This window comes from Glycine max, chromosome 6 (genome assembly GCF_000004515.6).
Source record: "Glycine max cultivar Williams 82 chromosome 6, Glycine_max_v4.0, whole genome shotgun sequence".
Lineage (NCBI taxonomy): Eukaryota > Viridiplantae > Streptophyta > Magnoliopsida > Fabales > Fabaceae > Glycine > Glycine max.
The window spans coordinates 38,299,672-38,318,833 of record NC_038242.2 but is presented as its reverse complement, the minus strand read 5'-3'; the positions used below and the strand labels follow the sequence as shown (position 1 = coordinate 38,318,833).

At 33.4% G+C, this 19,162-nt stretch overlaps 2 protein-coding genes across 2 annotated transcripts; one reads left to right on the top strand and one right to left on the bottom strand.

Moving 5' to 3' along the window:
* Positions 1–10,323: 10,323 nt before the first annotated feature.
* Positions 10,324–14,582, top strand: LOC100789914 (probable protein phosphatase 2C 39). Its single transcript, XM_003527187.4, has 5 exons — positions 10,324–10,687; positions 12,121–12,366; positions 13,046–13,322; positions 13,910–14,064; positions 14,195–14,582. Exons 1-5 carry the CDS (start codon positions 10,655–10,657, stop codon positions 14,330–14,332), a joined length of 849 nt encoding a protein of 282 aa, XP_003527235.1. The 5' UTR covers positions 10,324–10,654; the 3' UTR covers positions 14,333–14,582.
* Positions 14,583–17,355: 2,773 nt separating this feature from the next.
* On the bottom strand, positions 17,356–18,932 carry LOC100800646 (squamosa promoter-binding protein 1). The gene is made up of 2 exons (XM_003525981.4): positions 18,509–18,932; positions 17,356–17,898 (listed from the first exon to the last, which is right to left on the bottom strand). Exons 1-2 carry the CDS (start codon positions 18,838–18,840, stop codon positions 17,673–17,675), a joined length of 558 nt encoding a protein of 185 aa, XP_003526029.1. The 5' UTR covers positions 18,841–18,932; the 3' UTR covers positions 17,356–17,672.
* Positions 18,933–19,162: the final 230 nt, after the last annotated feature.

The following is a 19,162-nucleotide window of genomic DNA, read 5'->3' as shown; positions in this document are numbered from 1 at the left end:
TTAGTATTATATATATATATATATATATATATATATATATATATATATATATCATCTCTCATTCTCACCTTGATTTGGAGGTTTCCTTGGCCTCGAATTCTAAGGATTTATTTTTGTGAGCCTAATATCTTGGTGCTTTCATCGAGTTCCAATGACCTATTCCACACGTTTCAAATCAAATCCAACATGGATCGTCTGGAAGACGCAATCGCCAAACTCACTTCCAAGTTCCAACCAACTCACCCTCACCGCTACTCAGAACACTATGTCCGCTAAACTGGACGACCTCCTTCTGAAAATGGCCAATCTAGACACATATCAGCCTTCTCCTACTTCTTCCACTGCAAATGCCCTACCTATTTTTTCTCCTCCAACCCTCATCGGATGAAGCTCGAGGTCCTGCGCTTTGATGGCTCGGACACTATGGGTTGGATCTTCAAGATCACTCAATTTTTTTTAATATCATGCAACCCCTAACCATGAACGTCTCACCATCGCCTCTTTCTATATTTAAGGTCCGGCGTTGGCTTGGTTTCAATGAATGACACGCAATGGCCAACTCACTTCTTGGACCGGTCTCCTTCAAACTTTGGAGGCTCGTTTTGCTCTGACAACATACGAGGATCCTACCAGGACTGTTCAAATTGACACAACGTGGGTCTATTAACGATTACCCTTTGGACTTTGAATCATTTGCTAGTCGTATCATCAGCTTACTCGCACCCTTCTTGTTGAGTTGTTTCATTTCCGGGTTAGCTCTAGAGATCCGTCCAGAGGTCTAGGCGTTACAGCCTTTGACGCTGATCCAGGTGGCGCCTCTGGCTCGCCTGTAGGAGGAGAAGTTCAGTGAAACTCGTCGACCATTCTGCGGCAAGTCGCATTTTAACCCCTTTTCTAAGCCATTGTCCCCCTATGCCTCGCACCACAATTGCCTCACCTTTGACTCGTCTTTTTACAAAGGAGAAATTAGAATGGTCTTTGGAAGCGTAGGAAGATTTTGATTAATTGAGGATGCAGTCAGCAAGGCACCCGTATTACTGCTACCAAATTTTCTCTACCCTTGGTATTAGAGATAAACGCTTCAAGGGTAGGAATGAGTGTAGTATTATCCTAACAAGGCCACCCAATCGCATTCTTCAACAAGCCATTTTGTCCCAAACTCCTTTATGCTTCAACCTGTGTCTGAGAATGATGTGCCATTATAACGACGGTTGAAAATGGCAATAATATCTTCTGGTTCATCACTTTGTGATACTCACAGACCACCGTAGCCTCAAAGAACTTATGTCTCAGGTTGTGCAGACTCCAAAGCAGTAGATGTACTTGGCACGATTGATTGAGTATGACTACTCAATCCAATATCGTTCGGGTAAATCAAACCGGGCTGCAGACGCATTGTCGAGAATCCCTGAAGCTACCCATGGCTCCTGTTTCATGTTATCCATGCCTTATTTCACTTTTTAACAGGAACTTAAAAGGGATTTATCTACAACCTTGAAGTTTTTGCATTTCGGCAAGCCATTCAGACTGACCCTTCTACTCATCTGGATTGTTCCATTGCTCAGGATCTAATTTTACAGAAAGGTCGTGTTTGGTTGCCTAATGGGCTTCACTTCATCAGAACCTTGCTGGAAGAATTCCATACGACGCCCACAGGTGGTCATATGGGAAATAAGAAGACCTTGGCTCGGATAAAGGAAAACTTGGAAGACCATCTGTTATGATGTTCAATGTTTTATAACAACATGCATTGATTGTCAGTACACTAAATATGAAGCTCACAAACTTGCAGGTTTATTGTGCCCATTGTCGGTTCCTTCTGCTCCTTGGGAGGACTTATCCTTGGACTTTATTATGGGGCTCCCTACATATCAAGGACAGACCACAATTTTGGTCGTGGTCGGTCGCTTCTGCAAAGGCATACACTTGGGCATGTTACACCCTCACTACACTGCCTATACAGTGGCACTCCTTTTCATGGATATTGTGGGTAAATTACACTGTATGCCTCATAGTCTAGTCTCCAACCGTGATTCTTTGTTAATTATTCATTTCTAGCAAGAACAGTTCAAGTTGAGTGGCACCAAGTTACATATGAGTTCAGCTTTTCATCCCCAGTTCAATTGCCAGATTAAGGTTTTGAATTGAGTAATTGAACAATATTTGCCGGCATTCGTGTACAACATGCCATCCTCTTGGGGTAAATTCTTGATGTTGGTTGAATGGTCTTATAATACATCTCAACACTCAAGTACAAGTGTTTCACCTTTTGAAGTTACTTTTAGCAAGAAACCCCCAACAATTTCATAATATTTAGCAGGAACATCGAAGATTGATGCAGTGGGTGATAGATTAACCAATAAGGAAGCTTTGCTCACAAGCTTGCGAAGGAAACTCCTTAAGGCACATGAAGTGATGAAGCTCAATGTTGATATTCATCGACAAGAAGTGAGTTTTAAGACTGGAGATTGGGTTATGGTTAAGCTACACCCTTAGTGCCAACTCTCTATTGCAGGATCATCTTATTCCAAACTTGCTAAGCATTTCTATGGTCCCTTTAAGATCGTGGAACATATAGAAAATCTAGCCTATAAGCTAGAGCTGCTAGAGGGATCTTGCATTCATCTTGTCTTTCATTGCTTCATTCTAAAACAATTTCACAAGTCACCAACTGATACGAGCTCTCCCATTGCCTTACCACCAACAACAATTGACAATAGCCCAGTCATCTCCACTTGCTATTCTAGATACTCGTTGGGTCCATATTGATTTTGAACCTCAATTGATGGTTTTAGTGCAATGGACATGCTTATCTCCTGATGACACATCGTGGGAGGATTGGGCTAGTTTAAGGTCTGCTTATAACCTTGAGGACAAAATGTTTTTGGATGACATAGGGAATGATAGGAAAAGGATTATAGCTCAGCAGGGCACTACATTAGCAAGGCCCAAAAGGAAGACTATACCACCCAAGCACTTAGTGGATTATGTGTAAAGAATAATGATAATGTCGTCCCCACAAGATTAGTTAGTACAAATTAGGGAATATGCTTGTTTGCTAGTTTGTTGTTTCATTATGTGATTTTTGTCATTTAGTATTCTGCATCTTTTATATATATATATATATATATATATATATATATATATATATATATATATATATATATATATATATATATATGAATTAAGAAAGGCAATGAAGAAAACCATTTCTCGTTCTCACCTTGCTTCTGGAGGTTCCCTTTGTAATGACCTGCCTCGTCGCTATGATATCACTAACTCTAAAACGCGTAATTTCAATTTTTAAATGAATTTTCCATTAATTTGAGTATGAAAACGAGAGTAAATTTTTCGCGATATACATTCACCAAACAACGCACAAACACTTAAATAAACACACACACACACACACACACACACACACACATATGTATATCTTAAAAAATTATACACCATTCACATGCAGAAAATAATTTAATTTTTACATGTATCTAAATCTGAGATTTACATGCCCAAATAAAAAAGAATCATGGAACCACTACAAAGGAGTTGATAACAAAAGACAACTCTCTCCCAAAATAATCTCAACGTCATCAAGTCGGCTTGGTGGCTCCCAAAAAAAATCTCCCTCCATGTCATCTATTGTTGCTCATATGCTCCTAAGAATGAAGGCTTGTGATTATCACAGGTACCAACCACACAGTACAAAATTGCAAGGTGAATTTATTATAAAAGAAACCAACAATTATCAAATGACTATAATTAGCAAGAGAAACAATAACAACTACTAAGATCATACACAATTATCCATCAATTCAACATACACTTAACAACTATTTTTCAACTTTTCCATAATTCTAATCAATCATGCTCAGTATGATGCATACACTTGACCTCAACTCTCAAATGCAATGTGGTACCATTCGTCAGGAAATAGTCTAAGCGTGTCCACGCGACACTCACACTCAGGAAAACTAGGCAACAAGTGTCGAGGTCACCCCGTCGTGCACAGGTAACTCCCCCTTCCCCCCATGGTGATCAGCCTGAGTCACAAGAGAGTTCCGAACCGAGTGACATGCCCCCAAGTTCAAGTATTTTCCCTCATGAAAAACTACAAGTACTTACTGAAAAAGTTTATACTATTTCCGTGTAGTATGAAGTATGGCACATGTGCACCATCAATGTATTTACCGTGGATAATTAAAGATTCTAAGTCACCCCTTCACTCCAGAGATGCTTAAAACTCTTTAACCACTTTATTTCCCCCACTAGGGATATCCAACTTGGTCACTGCACCCCCGATGTATATACACAACATACATCATCACAATGAGATTATCAACATCAACAACATCTCATCTCAATGACATTATCAACATAGACATCATCTGATCTCAATGACATTATCAACAATAACAACATTATCTCATATCAATATTATCATCAATAACAACATCATCTTATATCAATGTTATCATAAACACCAACATTTTCTCATATAAATTATCATCATCAATAAAAACATCATCAGTAATCACATTCCTCACATACGTACATATAAATTTCATGCCTAAGATTCATACTCCCCAGTTCTTTAGACAACATAAGTCTAATAAAAACATAAGGTCATTTACCAATAACAAATATATCGCATCCCATTAGTCGAAAACATTGTCTTTCTTTAAAACCAACATGCATTGGGTCAAACATAGATTCCCATAATTGGGTTCCCTGACCTCAATTATGGTATCAAAGCCATAAATTATAATAAAGTCCCCTCACCTATTGTGAGTTCTTTGTCACCTCTCTGTGTCGCTCAGAGGCCTCTCACGTTCATGTTCGTTGTTCCAAACACAGAGTTTTATATACCAAATTGAAGGAAATTTAGTATAGATTTCAAAAACAAGGTTAATATCAACATTCGAAGTCAAATACCCTTATCAAAATAAAAGGGGCTAAGGGGTATTTCAGGTTCTATTACAAAGAGACGACATTTTGAAATTCTGATCACGCTAATGTGACCAGGGTTCAACGAAGGTCATGAAAACAACATCAATTTTATAAAAAAGGTAACTTTTACAATGTCTCATTTTCAAGGAGTTTTCAAAGGATGTGTAAAAACATCCTATTATGGTATTCAAAACACAAGAGATACTCAGAGAAGCTCAAACTAACTAGGAGAAAGGCATAGAAGTCAAAGTTACCTCATAGAAACTACGAAAGAAAGGATTGAGAGCTTGTTTTTCTACCAAATCCTTGAGGTGGATTTTGAGGATTCTGCTCCGATTAAAATGATCTTCTCCATGCAGTGGTCCGACGACAAGCAACGGTGGATTATGGTGGCCACTGGTGGTTGTGGGTGGTGGAAAAGAAGGTATTAGGGTTTGGGTGGATGTTTGGAGAGAAGAAGAGTGAAAAATCTTGTTTTTCATGTTGAAGAACGTATTTATAATTTACAGAAGTGTTATTTTGAAAATTCCAACGACTAAAGCTTGAAAACATGAGTTACAAACTTATAGTCCAAATTTGAAAGTGATCCAATGATTAACGAGTCTGGGATCATAATTTTACCGTAACAAGTTTGGGTAAAACTTGAAATCTCACAATTTCAACATAGGTCAATTAAACTCCACATAACCTAACATCCACATCAAGCAATTACGCATAGCTAATTCATACAACACCCCAACTCATCGAAATCAATCAAATGATCAAATAACACAACAAATACATTAAACATCAATTTTCAGTTAATGAAATTTCAGGGCATTACACCCTTAGCCTTAACTTCTATGGGTTTATTTTTGTGAGCCTAACAACAAGAGAGAAATTAAAGCACCTCATTGCGGATGGTTAAGGCATTGCAAAGTGTTAAACAAATTGATGAAATTGAAATATATTCTTGCAAAAGGTTGAAGTGGGATTAAAAAGAGAAATAAAAAACATCGATGAGCGAGAAGCTAAAGGAGAATGACATGAAGAGGAGTTGATAGAGAGGGATAGAGGAACGCGAGAGTGAAAGTGGTGCATCGACAAAGGAATCGCTGGAGTGAGAGTGTGAGAATGCGAGAGAGGTATTGTGAGAAAGGAATCAAAAAGTAAAAATATAATGAAAATATAAAACACCAACACAACAATATTAGAGGGTAACCAACTAATAATTCACAAAAAAAAAAGATTGTAACCGACTAATTGCAACATTTATTTTAGAGTGACTAATTGCAATATTTATTCATATAAATGTTACCAATTCATACTATTTTATTAAGGCTTAATTAAGTTTTTTATACCTGGAAAAATAGATCATTTTTATATTATTACCTAATATTCATTTTTTTGCAACTAAGTACCTGAAATTTTTTTATGTTTCAACATAGTACCTGTCGTTAGTCTCTTTTTGTTAAGTGATGACGTGACAGACAAAGTGTCACGTCATTAAGCCTTATCATTGACACCTCAGAGTCATATCATCACCTTTTTCCCTTTATCCCCTTCTTCAATGGAAACCACCACCACCGTGCCACCACCGTCGACCACGTCGTGCCACCACTGTCGATCACATCGCGCCACACCCAAACTCATCATCATCATAATTGTTTGTTGCTCAAAAGAACAATGTTCCCCGCCACCTACATTCTTTTAATGTGCCTTCTAAGTTCCTTCTCACCCACAATCAACGCTCTTCTTAACCTCACTTTACCCCACCAACGCCCTCACCTCGAATCCGTCGTCCACGATCTCCAACGGTAACAACCCACATTATAAACTATAGTACTCCTTCTCTTAACCCCTCAAAACACACTATTGACTAAAAATGTTTTTTTTATTATTGCAGGAAGGTGAATGCCTCACTATGGAGAAGGGAAATGTTGTCAACCCCGTTCCTGACACCCTCTGCCATTTTCCAGGTATGAAAAACTTAACTAAGCCATTTTATTAACATTTGCAACATTTCTATTGATGTTGCTAAGAAAATGTTATCATATGTAGTACTTCTTGTAGTGTTACAATATATGATAAGTTTGTTGATTTTTAAAATAATTATCTTAAAGTAATTCAAACGATAATTTGTGATTGGATGACAGCGTAAAACTATTTTACACCATCAATGCATAGACATTAAACTCATTCTTAAAACAATATGTGTATATAGATATAAAATAAGTATACATGAATTCATATATATTATTATCTAAGAATACACAACACAATCTACTAGGAATCTTCGGTCAATTCCAATTAAACTATTTAGATAAATTCCAATCTACTATATGCCTAAATACATAATGTGATTAAAGCTTTGTTCAATTCAAATTTCTAATTACCACTACATCTATGCATTTCAAGAGAAATCATGGGTGTGGAAGAAAAACAAAAGCTTGTAAAATAAAAGTGTCAATATGTACATGTACACAATGCGCATCGGAAATTTTAGAAAGTAACAAAAAAATCAACAAGATTGAAAGACAAATTTATCAAGTATGGAAAATCCACCGTCACACAATTTTCACGCATTCACTTTATAAAGTGTAGAAAATCGACTTATCACAGCAAGAAAATATGTGAATAATCCATTAAAATATAAAGGGCTTGGAAAGGGGAAAAATACAAACTCTACTTAGGTTTATGCAAAGAAGAGAAATTATCAGTCCCCCCCCCCCCCCCCCCCCCTTACCTTCAAATTGGGAAGACAAAACAAAGAGACACTCCTCTCAACTGTAACTCAAGGTTCTGATGGGGCTCTGTGCAACGATTCCTCTGACAGTTTCATGGTAGCAAGGATTCCAAGAATAGAGAAGAACAAGAAAAAGGCTAGATTTTTGCTTAGGGAGAAAATGAGACTCTTATACCATTTGTTAAGAGTTAAGCTTATGTTAACGAGTCTTTAAGAGAGAAAAAATCCACTAACACACAAGGCCAAAGCTCACTTAAACATGCTTAAGAAAACTCATTTTTTTTTTTAACATAAACTCATTTTATTTTCCCTCAATAATAACCAAAAATAATATTTATTTATTTATTTAATTATTAGAAACATTTTTTTAATGTTACATATATTTATTTAATATAGAAAAACAAATATCAAGGTGTTTCAATATCTCTTTTCGAAAAAACTCCATTTGTGTTTGCATTTGCATTTGTGTTAACATTTGTAACTACATGATTGTCATTTGTGTTTGCAATGATTGATGTAGTGAATGCCTTTGTATTTGCAATTGTGTTTGCATCTGCATTTGAGACATCTATATAATTATTGCATTAATGTCTTCTGTGGAATGTGTAGAATTTGTGAAAGATGGACTTGCAACTATTGAAGATGACCCTGTGGAGAACCACTGATAAGCTCCAAGCTGATTCATGTTGTGGAGTTTATCTTTTTTTGTTTTCAGCAGTCACTTTTAATCAAACTGTCAGAGTTGACTGTGGAATGTTTTTGTTTTTATCTTCTTCATATTTCTCTGTTACAACACTCTCATATGATTTGTACAACAAATTAATAGAATTTTAGTTAGATGATAATAGCAAATAGATTAACATAAACAATATTAATAAAAAATACTTACAATGAAGTCCTTAACTTTGCTAGAGACATATTGTCCATCTTTTTCTTATGCACTTGTTGTATAATTCACTCTAAATAACAAAATGTTGGTACTTTATCTCCTGTGATAACATAATAAGCAAACTCTTAGCAAGTAGATTTTTATATTTTAACTCATTATCAAAATACAATCAATATGAAAATACTAAAAAACTGCACAGTTCAAACATACTAATCCACTTATTATCAATAAAAAATACCAAATCATCCTGTTATGAAAAAATAAATAAAGGAAATAAAATAATCATACTAAAAGGGAAAACATATTGACTAATTGAGTATTTTGAGTCTCATGTATATAATGTTCAGGGTAAAAATTGACATTGGGTAAAGCAAAGACAAAGAAAGTTTAATTTTTATATAATTTAAAAACAATTTTTTAAAAAATGTATCATCGCGGCAAATATTTGTATCATATTCACGTAAGAATACACATTCTAATAAAAATTAACCGCCACAAATATAATACCAAATTAAAAATTAACGCTACATCTCACTTAATGGCAATATTTGACGAAAGAAATAAAAAATATGAACGGAAAAAAAATTCAAGAACAAAGGCTGATCAAATTTTTATTTAAAGACTAAAGGTTGAATTCTAGAAATGTTCAAAATGAACATAAAAATATAATTAACCTATCATCAAATAAGATCCTTGATTAAAATTTAAAGCAAAAAATATATTAACAATAAATAGTCATTTTTATCCTTAAATGTGTAGGACACGGATAAATTTATCCTCAAAAGATGAAAATTCAAATATTAGTCTTCAAAAGTGGAAAAAAAGTACGACAAATTTATTCATCCGTTAATTTTCATCCATTAGCATTAATGAAAGAGCCTGTGTGATACATTCAAGGACGAATTTGTCAATGTTCTATAAAGACAAAAATAATTATTTATCTAAAATATAATTTAGTAATTTAATCTTCATCTTTTCTCCCTTTTTTAATCGTTGTAAGGATAATATTACAATAAACACTAAAAAAAAAATAAAAAAACAACCATAAGTTAAAACAAACATAATATTGATAAATAAACATAATTGTTTGTTGCTCTAAAATTTCGAATGTGATAATATTAGATAATGACAAAATCAAGTTGAGACTAAAAAATACATAGCTATTAAGTTAATCTTTAAAAAAAAAATGAAACTCAACTTGATTTTTTTACTATTTAATATTGTCACGGTAGAAATTTCAGAACAATAAATATATTATATTTATTATTATATTTGTTCTATCTTATTTTTATTTTCTTATTTTTTAAATACTTGTAATATTATGTTTGCAATCATTAAAAAAAAAAGAAAAAATATGAAGATTGACTTACTTTTTAAGTAAACAATCATTTTTAGAGCAGTGATAAATTTATCCTTTAATATATATCACTAGAACTCTGACAAGTAACATATAGAAAATAAATATATTTATCAAATTTTTTTCATTTTGAAGGATTAAAATTGAAATTTTAATGTTTCTGGGATGAATATACATTTTGAGATATAAAAATGAATATTTACAAATATATTAATTACATTAACTATTTTATTTTTAATGATATTTAATACTAAATTGACAATGGTTAATAAAGCGGTACACTTTAATTTAATGATGAACTCAAAAGTGGACAAGGAGGGGACAGGCACCCAATGGAACACCGCCAAGTGTGGGTGCGAACGCGTCTTCGTCATTGCGACGTACGCGGCATGGTATTGGGAAGTAGAAAAAAAGTCGTGTCAACGCGACAATGATCCTCATCATCTCACAAAACACACTCGTCTTTCTCTTCTTCCTAAGATCCCTTCTCACTTCTATAGTTCTATTCTCTTCTCTTTCTCCACCTCTTCACCTCTTCTCTCCCCTGTCTTCTTCTTAATTAGCCTCTCTCATTGCGTGCACCACCCCAAAAAAAATATACATATACATATATACATAAAAAAAACAACCCCCCCCCCCCCCCCCCCCCCCTCTACGTGGCCACACTCGCTCACAACACAACACACCCTCTTAATTAAATCTCTATATAAAACCCCTTCAGGGTCTCTCCACTATGACGGGCAGGGAAATTTTTCATAAGATGAAGGTATGTACATATATACACGGACCTCATTATATAGCTTACTAGTTACAACTATTTAATTAAATTAAAAATTGCTATATCATATGTTTAATTTTGTGCACTTAATTCTTTGGCTTTGTTTCTATTCATTTCTCGGTGTTGATAGATCTTTGTCAATCAGTTCTTTGATAAACCCTGTCGTTATATTTCGTGCTTTTTATGGTTGTATATGTAATTTTACTGTGTCTTTGTTGTCACTGTTTGTTTACCTTTCTGGATTCTAAATTCGGATCTATATACAGGGGAAGACTATGTCACTAATTAAACTGGTGATGTAACTTGCGTAATAGGTGATCATATTCATGTCAGGTTATGCTATGTCTATGTTTGAAAATTTACTGCGGAATCAGAAATAATTAACTGAATAGCCTATAGTATCTCTTGGTAGCTCCATTTTTATAATTAATTAACTCATATCATAAAGGTTTACGTTCTTTGCTTAAATGTAATATACCACTATATGTATGTTTATATGATATAAAAATCCAAGATATTAGAGTATTTTGCTCCAGCAAATTTGCAAAATCTATTGTGCTATGGTGTATGAATGATCAAATTTTTGGTATTCAATTGGCTGATTAATGGAGATGGTTGGAAGGTTACTGCTGGTCAAAGTGGTTAGAAAATCAATTTTTATGTGGTCATCAGCAACTTTTAGAATCAAATGCTCCTGCATCACTGGTGGAGAGTGAGTCACGGGTTCAATATATACCCAGTTCCACAACTGTGTTTTTGACCATTAAGGACTCAGAATGAATGGAAAAAGTCAATTATACCCCTTATGAAGAGTGGGTTGCCTTTAGTATCATCTTAGCCAGTTGTTAATTCCAGCTAGCTGCAATATCAATCAACCTGATTTATGCTATATATGCAGATGGTCCTAATAATTAGTAGTAATAACTGCTATCTAGTTAGGTGTTGATTTTTAGACAACTACATTAAAGGGTGTGTAGAAATTAAGATATTGAAATGAAATACTAAGGTAAATGGAGGCTAAGGAAGTATAACAACAACAACAATAACAACGCCTTATCCCACTAGGTGGGGTCGGCTACATTTACCCTTGCATATGCAAAGAGGCTGTTTCCGGATTCGAACCCATGACCAACAAGTCACCAAGGCACAACTTTACCGCTGCACCAGGGCTCGCCCTCTAAGGAAGTATGAAATGAGAAAATAATTATAATGATTGATTACGCTTTACAATCAATGACACAAAGCTTCAAGAAATTGAACTTTGTTAGATAAATTGTCTATGTTTCTGCTTTGTGGAGTACTCGTGTTCAAAAGTTTTCAGTCAGATATTTCTCAGAGACCTGATTCTCATTGTTTCATAACTCTCAATTTTCTGGGTTTTCTATTCTGACTGTCTTTTGATATGATTGTGTTGCTTGCAGGAAAAAGTTTTGGGCTCATCTGATCCTGATTCTGGTAAAGGAAAGAGCAAGATGAAGAAGAACATAACTCATGGCTTTCACTTGGTAAAGGGGAGATCAGGTCATGCCATGGAAGACTATCTTGTTGCTCAATTCAAGCAAGTTGACGACAATGAATTGGGTTTATTTGCAATATTTGATGGCCACTCAGGTCACAGTGTACCTGATTACTTGAAGTCTCATTTGTTTGATAATATCTTGAAAGAGGTAATGAGGGTTCCTAATCTTGTATGGTTACTTAATCTATATGTGAGCTGAGTTGATGTGAAGCCTAAAAACTATACTGGACCTCAAAGTCTAATTGAAAAAGTAACAATGTCAGTGCAAGTTGAATGAATTTGATTAGTATGTAATAAGAATTTAAATAGATTAGAAATGGAATATTTTCTCTTGATATGAGAAGTCTCTGAAGCATTGGTATTTAACCGTATTGTAATCAATGTAGCCAATATCACCTAGTGGTTTTTAACCGTATTGAATGTTGTGTAATCCATGTAGCCAACATCACCTAGTGGGATAAGATTTTGTCATTATTGTCTTTATGAGAAATTTCTGTTTTTTCCCTTTCTTTTTCCTTTTATTCACTTATTGGTATATTTTTCTTGATCGTTCTAGTTTTTGTTTTGGCTTTGGATTTTTATTCAAAGATTTAGTTTGAGGTGGAGATAAAGATACGCTGACTCTTTACTTTGTCATTCAATCATACATTATCATATGGTAATGTTATTGACTTTTTTAATAATTACTTTAAAAGTCATATTTAATATGATTTTTAATTGGTTAATAATATGAAAATTAAAAAAATTATATTGAAAGTGTATGAAAATTAAACTTTTCAAATCTAATGCATGTCCATGACTCTGTTTCCCCCCATTTCTTCATGTAGCCTAACTTCTGGACAGAACCTGCTGAGGCTGTTAAGAGAGCATATGGTATAACTGATTCTACTATTTTAGACAAATCAGGTGAATTGGGTAGAGGGGGTTCAACTGCGGTTACTGCAATATTGATCAACTGTCAGGAGCTGCTAGTGGCCAATATTGGGGATTCCCGGGCTGTCTTATGCAAGAATGGCGTGGCCAAACAACTATCAGTGGATCATGAACCAAGCATAGAAAGTGAAGATATAAGAAACAGAGGTGGTTTTGTGTCAAACTTCCCAGGTATGTTGACATTCTAAAATGTAAGATAATTTTGCATTGATTTTAACCAAGTTTTGCACAAAATCATCCTGTTATATGGATGTTTAAGTTTAGTTCTGCTAGCATATGGTTGGTTCTTTGCTTTTTCTTATCTTCTTGATATTAGGGTTTAAATATGTTTAGTTTCTTTAAATAGCTTTTAGTCTCTAGAAAAACAATGGTCTTCTTTAGGTCCTTCATTTATGGAAATGTGTCAATTGACATCTCTTCTTTGCTCCCTTCCTTTTCTAAGGATCACATATGATACATTTCATAATTCAAAGAGTGTTAAAAAAAAAAAAAACTAACTAACGTACCCCAGTGCCCAGAGGGTCATTGTATGGTGTTTTATCCTTGCATATCCAAAGAGGTTGTTTTTGGATTCGAGCCCATGACCAATCAGTCACCAAGGCAGATAATTTCCTTTCAAGAACTAGAAGTGTATATTACCATATTACCATTTCTATACGGATTAAAAACATATTTAATCCTTCATATTATGATTAAAAGAATTGCTCATGGCAAACTTTAATTCAGTGCTAATGATACTGCTTTTGTGATCAATTTAGGGGATGTTCCACGTGTCGATGGTCAGTTGGCGGTGTCAAGGGCATTTGGTGACAAAAGCCTGAAGATACATTTGAGCTCAGAACCATATGTAACTTTGGAGATGATAGAAGATGATGCAGAGTTTCTTATACTAGCCAGTGATGGGTTATGGAAGGTAACATTTGATAAATGAAGAAATCACAATGCACACACCTAATGAATATGTGTCCTTTTTTTTTTCTTTAAACACTCAGATACATGCATATTCTGCACTAATAACATCTTTTTTATTGAAACTATTGAAGGTAATGTCAAATCAAGAAGCAGTTAGTGCTATCAAAGATGTTAAGGATGCCAGGTCCGCAGCTAAGGTGCTTACCGAAGAAGCAAAGATCAGGAAAAGTTCTGATGATATCTCTTGCGTTGTTGTGAAATTTCAGTGATCACTGAACTCACATAGTAGATTTTTATCTTCGAACTTGAAAATGTAACATATACTTTAGTGTATATGGATTAATGTTGATTCCCTTTAGGTGTTATTATGTTGTGGCATTCTGTTTGTGATATTTTATCTGCTTTCGTACAAATCAACTGTCTGAGAACGTGTTGTTTGATGTAACAGTGTAAAAAAGGATTTAGTTTTAGATTGTGTAGACCAAAATAATTCGTACGAATGCAAGAAAGTTTGGTCAATCTTTATCATCTTGAAAAGCCTTTTACTAATTCCTTCTTAGCCATTTAATTTTTTGTAGACCATCCATTTGTGCCTATGAAAACACCTATGCTTGTGTTTTGATACTTCATCGACTTTATTTTGGTATTTCTCACGTATATGTGAAACATTAATTCTGTCTTAGACAACACCAACTACTTAATTTTAAAATGATTTATATATCCTTTTTCTTTCTTCGCTACAGGCGTGAGATAAAGAAGTTAGCATAATTTGTTGACGAGTTATACAAGCTGTCATATTTAAAAAGAACTGCGATTGATTTTAGTATTCTATCTTAATCTTTTGTAGTTTGTTCTCCTAAATTTTAAAGATTTTACATTAATTAGTTCTTTAAAGTGTTTTTGTTAAACTATTCTGCAATTTTGTTTACACTGTTAATTTTGTCTGACATAAAGGACTAATGTGTCTGGATTAGATTAATTTACACTGAGAAATAATCAATTTTTTTTTATGATGAATTTCTAAGTACCGAATAATTATTTCTATTTTTTATGATATTAATATGATTTTGAAGAGTAAAATTGATTCTTGGTGTTATTCAAGCATACTATAAATTGACACAGACATTTTAAGGTACTGAAATAAAGTTTTAAACTCAGAAAACAAAAACAAATAAAGCAACAAAGTTTCTTGACATATTAGACAAGTTGTCTTCTATAAAAAAGATATTCGATTGATGATATTATATTTAGGGTAGATTATCTCTTTATTTATTTTTTTTAGAATTTCTATTTTTTAGTTCTTAAATGTTTTTTTTAATCTGATTTGGTCCTTTTAACACTTTTTTGATCCTAAACTAAAAGTGTGAACAAAAAAAATAATTCAGGGACTAAAAATTACAATAAAAAATTCAGGGACTAAAAAAAATTAAAAAAAATTAAGGACTAATTAATCTTATTATTTATGTAGTAAGAAATCATTTATAATTCATATTTTATTTTTATTTATGTTTTAAGAAGTACGTGTTTAATTTAAATTTGTATTTGCAGCATTACAGTTATCTGTTTTTTTTAAGAGATTATAGTTATATACTTATTATGTATAAAGTGTACAAATGAACCATATTGTTTAAATTGTTCAAAATACCTTTTTTTAGTTTCTAAAATTTATTTCTTAGTTCAATCTTACTTTATTAATTGAAATCAAAGAATTAATGGATTTATTCCTCCAAAACTGGAAATGGGTTAGGTTTATGAATTTATAATAAAAAATTTGATGATCAAGTCTATTTTTTAATTGACTTATTTTTTACTTTTCTATTTTTTTAGAAAAAAATGAGTCAGGTTTTTGTCCTATCCGTATCAAATACAACATGTTTAGCCAAATTTCTTGATGTATATATAACAATATTTAGTTGTTATTAACCGTCAATTTTATTTTTCATTTACATGATTTAACAGCTTTATATAAAATATGAAATTTCAGTAAAAAAAAATAAAATATGAAATTAACCAATATAATTATTAAAATATTGATATTATCTTTTTAGTCGGGCATATCAAATTTTATATAATTTAAACATTTGTTAATACCATTCCTCAATAGAGATTTATTTATATTTTGAATAACATATTATGTGTTAAAATAAAGTTGTGATATTTTAATTAGTTTCTTATTTGTATAAAATTTTATAAACTTAATTTTTTTGCAAAAAGTTGTAATTCATAATTAGAGTATTGATTTTGTATTCTACATAAAATTATTAAATAATATAAGTGGAAAAGTGTGATAATTGATTTCAATATATCACATAGTTGTTTTTTCATTCTTTATTAATTTCCCCACTAGCCTGCCCCACGTTGGTAATGACTTATGAGTGGGAAATTGAGCAAGACTACATTTTGTTGTACCTGTGAAACCCCTTTTGAAATTAACTGTGGATGACTGTTGCCAACACACCTTGGCAAGAAGGACGGAGGGTATGGCTTTGCATGAAGAAAGGCATTTAATCATGACATAGCAGAGGAAGGTAATTACAATTTACTAGTCTGGAATGATCTAATAGCAGATGTTACTTGCCTTGTTATATATTCTTTGAAAATTTCATCTATACATTTAGCACCTATTGAATTAAAATTTTAAAAGATTATTTTATCATATCACCTAGATTAAAAGATTATATTAAAATATAATGACTTATAATTTCTTTTAATTGACTTTTATAATAGTTATTGTTAGCACTAATAAATTAATAGTGTGTTTGAATTAAAATTATGGTGAAAAACAATCAATTAAACTTTTATGGTAAAGACAAAATAACAAATAATTACTTCTATTTTTTTATAGTATCATCATAATTTTATAAAATAAAATTGATTCTTGTATGTTATTCTCTGTAACAATTTGAAAGTTTAATTTGTATAAACATTTTTTCAAAACGGAAAAAACAAAAGTAGCAAGTAACATTTTTAAAGACCAAATCATCATATATATACTTTGCAATTTGCATGTTTGGACTCCTTTTCAGTCACAGTGGTTTTATGACTTCTCAATAGTAACCAAGGTTCCGATTATGTTGTGGAGATACTTAAGATAAAATGGAAATAAAATTTATCTATACAGTAAGCCCAGAATAGGGAAAAATAGAATTGTAAAGATGTACCTTTTTGAGTAATTTAGTTTAAGTTTCAAACAGAATCTAGCCCCTAATGGTGTAGCTTATTAGCATATATAGAAAGAGAAAGGAATGAAAGTAAGAAGTAATGATCGAAATACAAACATGAATACCCAAAAGAAGCAATATCTTTTTATTCTAACCCAATGGAAGATAAGAGCACACCCCAATCAAGAAGGGTGCTTCTATAGGATAACAATGGTGATAAGGCAAACAGAAAAAAAAGGCACTCTATCCAAATAAGAAAAACAGAGCTCAGGAAACTAGCTAGCTTACATTGCATATTAAGACATCAGGCTTTGGCTGTTGGAAGTTTTTGTGATTTTTGATTCTTGCTCATGTGAACATACAATACAAAGTGGTTTTTATTATATACCTTGGGTTGTAAGAAACCAAAGGGTGACAGAAGAGAGAGAGCTTTGTGAACACTTTGGCTTCATCTGATGTTGAAAGACTTGTAGCCGGAACTCCCTGGTAGGTTCATCTGAATTCTCTCCCTCTCATTTGCAAGCCTGCAGTGTGTTGTTTCCTTAGGGTGATGGCCTTTGGTGCTGCCCTCATTGGAAGCTTCCGGGTTGCTTTTCCGGCGCCGCTCGTTGTGTCCGGCCAACCGGCGGCGGCAGCTTCTCTTGGATTCATCAAACTCTGCCAGGTCATGGAACCTGCACACACTCATCATAGGAAGAAGTTCTTAAGCTTACACTATTTGACACTTCTTGTAAAAAAAAAAAAAAAACTAACAAGGAAAGAAAAGTGCAAGAAGAATAAACAATGAAATTCAATTACTTATGACATATGAGTGTTTCTGTTCTATTCATAGATCATGTTTCCTTATTTCCTTGTCATATTTTGTTTTGGAGCATCCAAATTTTTGTAGTCATTGATCAAGGCTTATTTTTTTAACTAGTCCATTGAACAGTTGCAATAGTCATGATTTTTTATATTGTGGAAAATTTTGGACAAATGTTACCAATACGGTCACAATTGTGACCTTGTAGCTGTATCGCGATCATGGACCGTTTTTTAAAACCTTGGACTTTGTTCTTAATTAAAAGGTTTATAGCAGTGCTAGTGCTAGTTCTAGTGATTTGTTTGGTACAAATAAAATGTAGTTGTTAGTTTCAAGAGCAAATGAACTAAAATAAGATAATACATAATAGGAAAGCATGATCAAGTCTACCATGCATAGTAAAATGCTAAAAAGTAAAGACAATACAAAATTCACTCTTAAAGAGAAAATGCTTAAGATAAGAGGGTATTGAATGAACAAACCTGCTACATTGCTGGCAAAACCTCTGCCTTAGCCCTGCAACCACCACAACAGGTGCCTTTGAATGAAACTCACACACCTTGTGGCGGCGATGGTACCTCTTTGCATCAGTTAAATCAGCACCACACCTCTCTGCTTGACATGAAGGTGGAGAAACCCCTCCACTACCTCCACTTGACCCTCTTCTCCCACCACTACTACCAACCCCTTTCTTCTTCTCTTCTTCAGTAATACTAACGCCACTTTCATCCTCCTCCTCTACTTCATTTTCCACTTCCTCTTCCACTGTGCTATTCTTTCTCACCCTCTCAAACAATGCTCTCTCCCTCTCCATTGTGCAAAGGGGTGGTGACAATGATGAAGGATATGCTTGTTGTTGAGCTAGGACTTTTTGGAGCAATGAAGTGAAAGAAGGGGGAGTGTTTATATGAAGCAGAAAGGCAGAAAAAGAAGGTGCAAAGGGTGTGTGTGGACCACACAGACTCCATTTTGTTAATTATGTGCTTTTTTTTTTTTTTTGTAATCATAAAGGTAAGGCAATAGTGAAATAGAGGAGAGTGTTGGAAATGTTTTTGTCTTTAATTATAAGCTAATAGAGGAAAAGGTTAAATACCAATTCCTTGCATTAAAGTGGCAACTGGGAAGTGGGTATTGAT

What these genes read in the sequence shown, in the direction of transcription:
- LOC100800646 (XM_003525981.4), bottom strand. Translation starts at nt 18,840, where the DNA reads ATGGAGAGGGAGAGAGCATTGTTTGAGAGGGTGAGAAAGAATAGCACA. An exon ending in TTTTGCCAGCAATGTAGCAG is followed by an intron (nt 17,899 to 18,508) that starts GTTTGTTCATTC and finishes GAGTGTGTGCAG; the next exon opens with GTTCCATGACCTGGCAGAGT.
- LOC100789914 (XM_003527187.4), top strand. Translation starts at nt 10,655, where the DNA reads ATGACGGGCAGGGAAATTTTTCATAAGATGAAG. An exon ending in TTTTGTGTCAAACTTCCCAG is followed by an intron (nt 13,323 to 13,909) that starts GTATGTTGACAT and finishes TGATCAATTTAG; the next exon opens with GGGATGTTCCACGTGTCGAT. An exon ending in CCAGTGATGGGTTATGGAAG is followed by an intron (nt 14,065 to 14,194) that starts GTAACATTTGAT and finishes AAACTATTGAAG; the next exon opens with GTAATGTCAAATCAAGAAGC.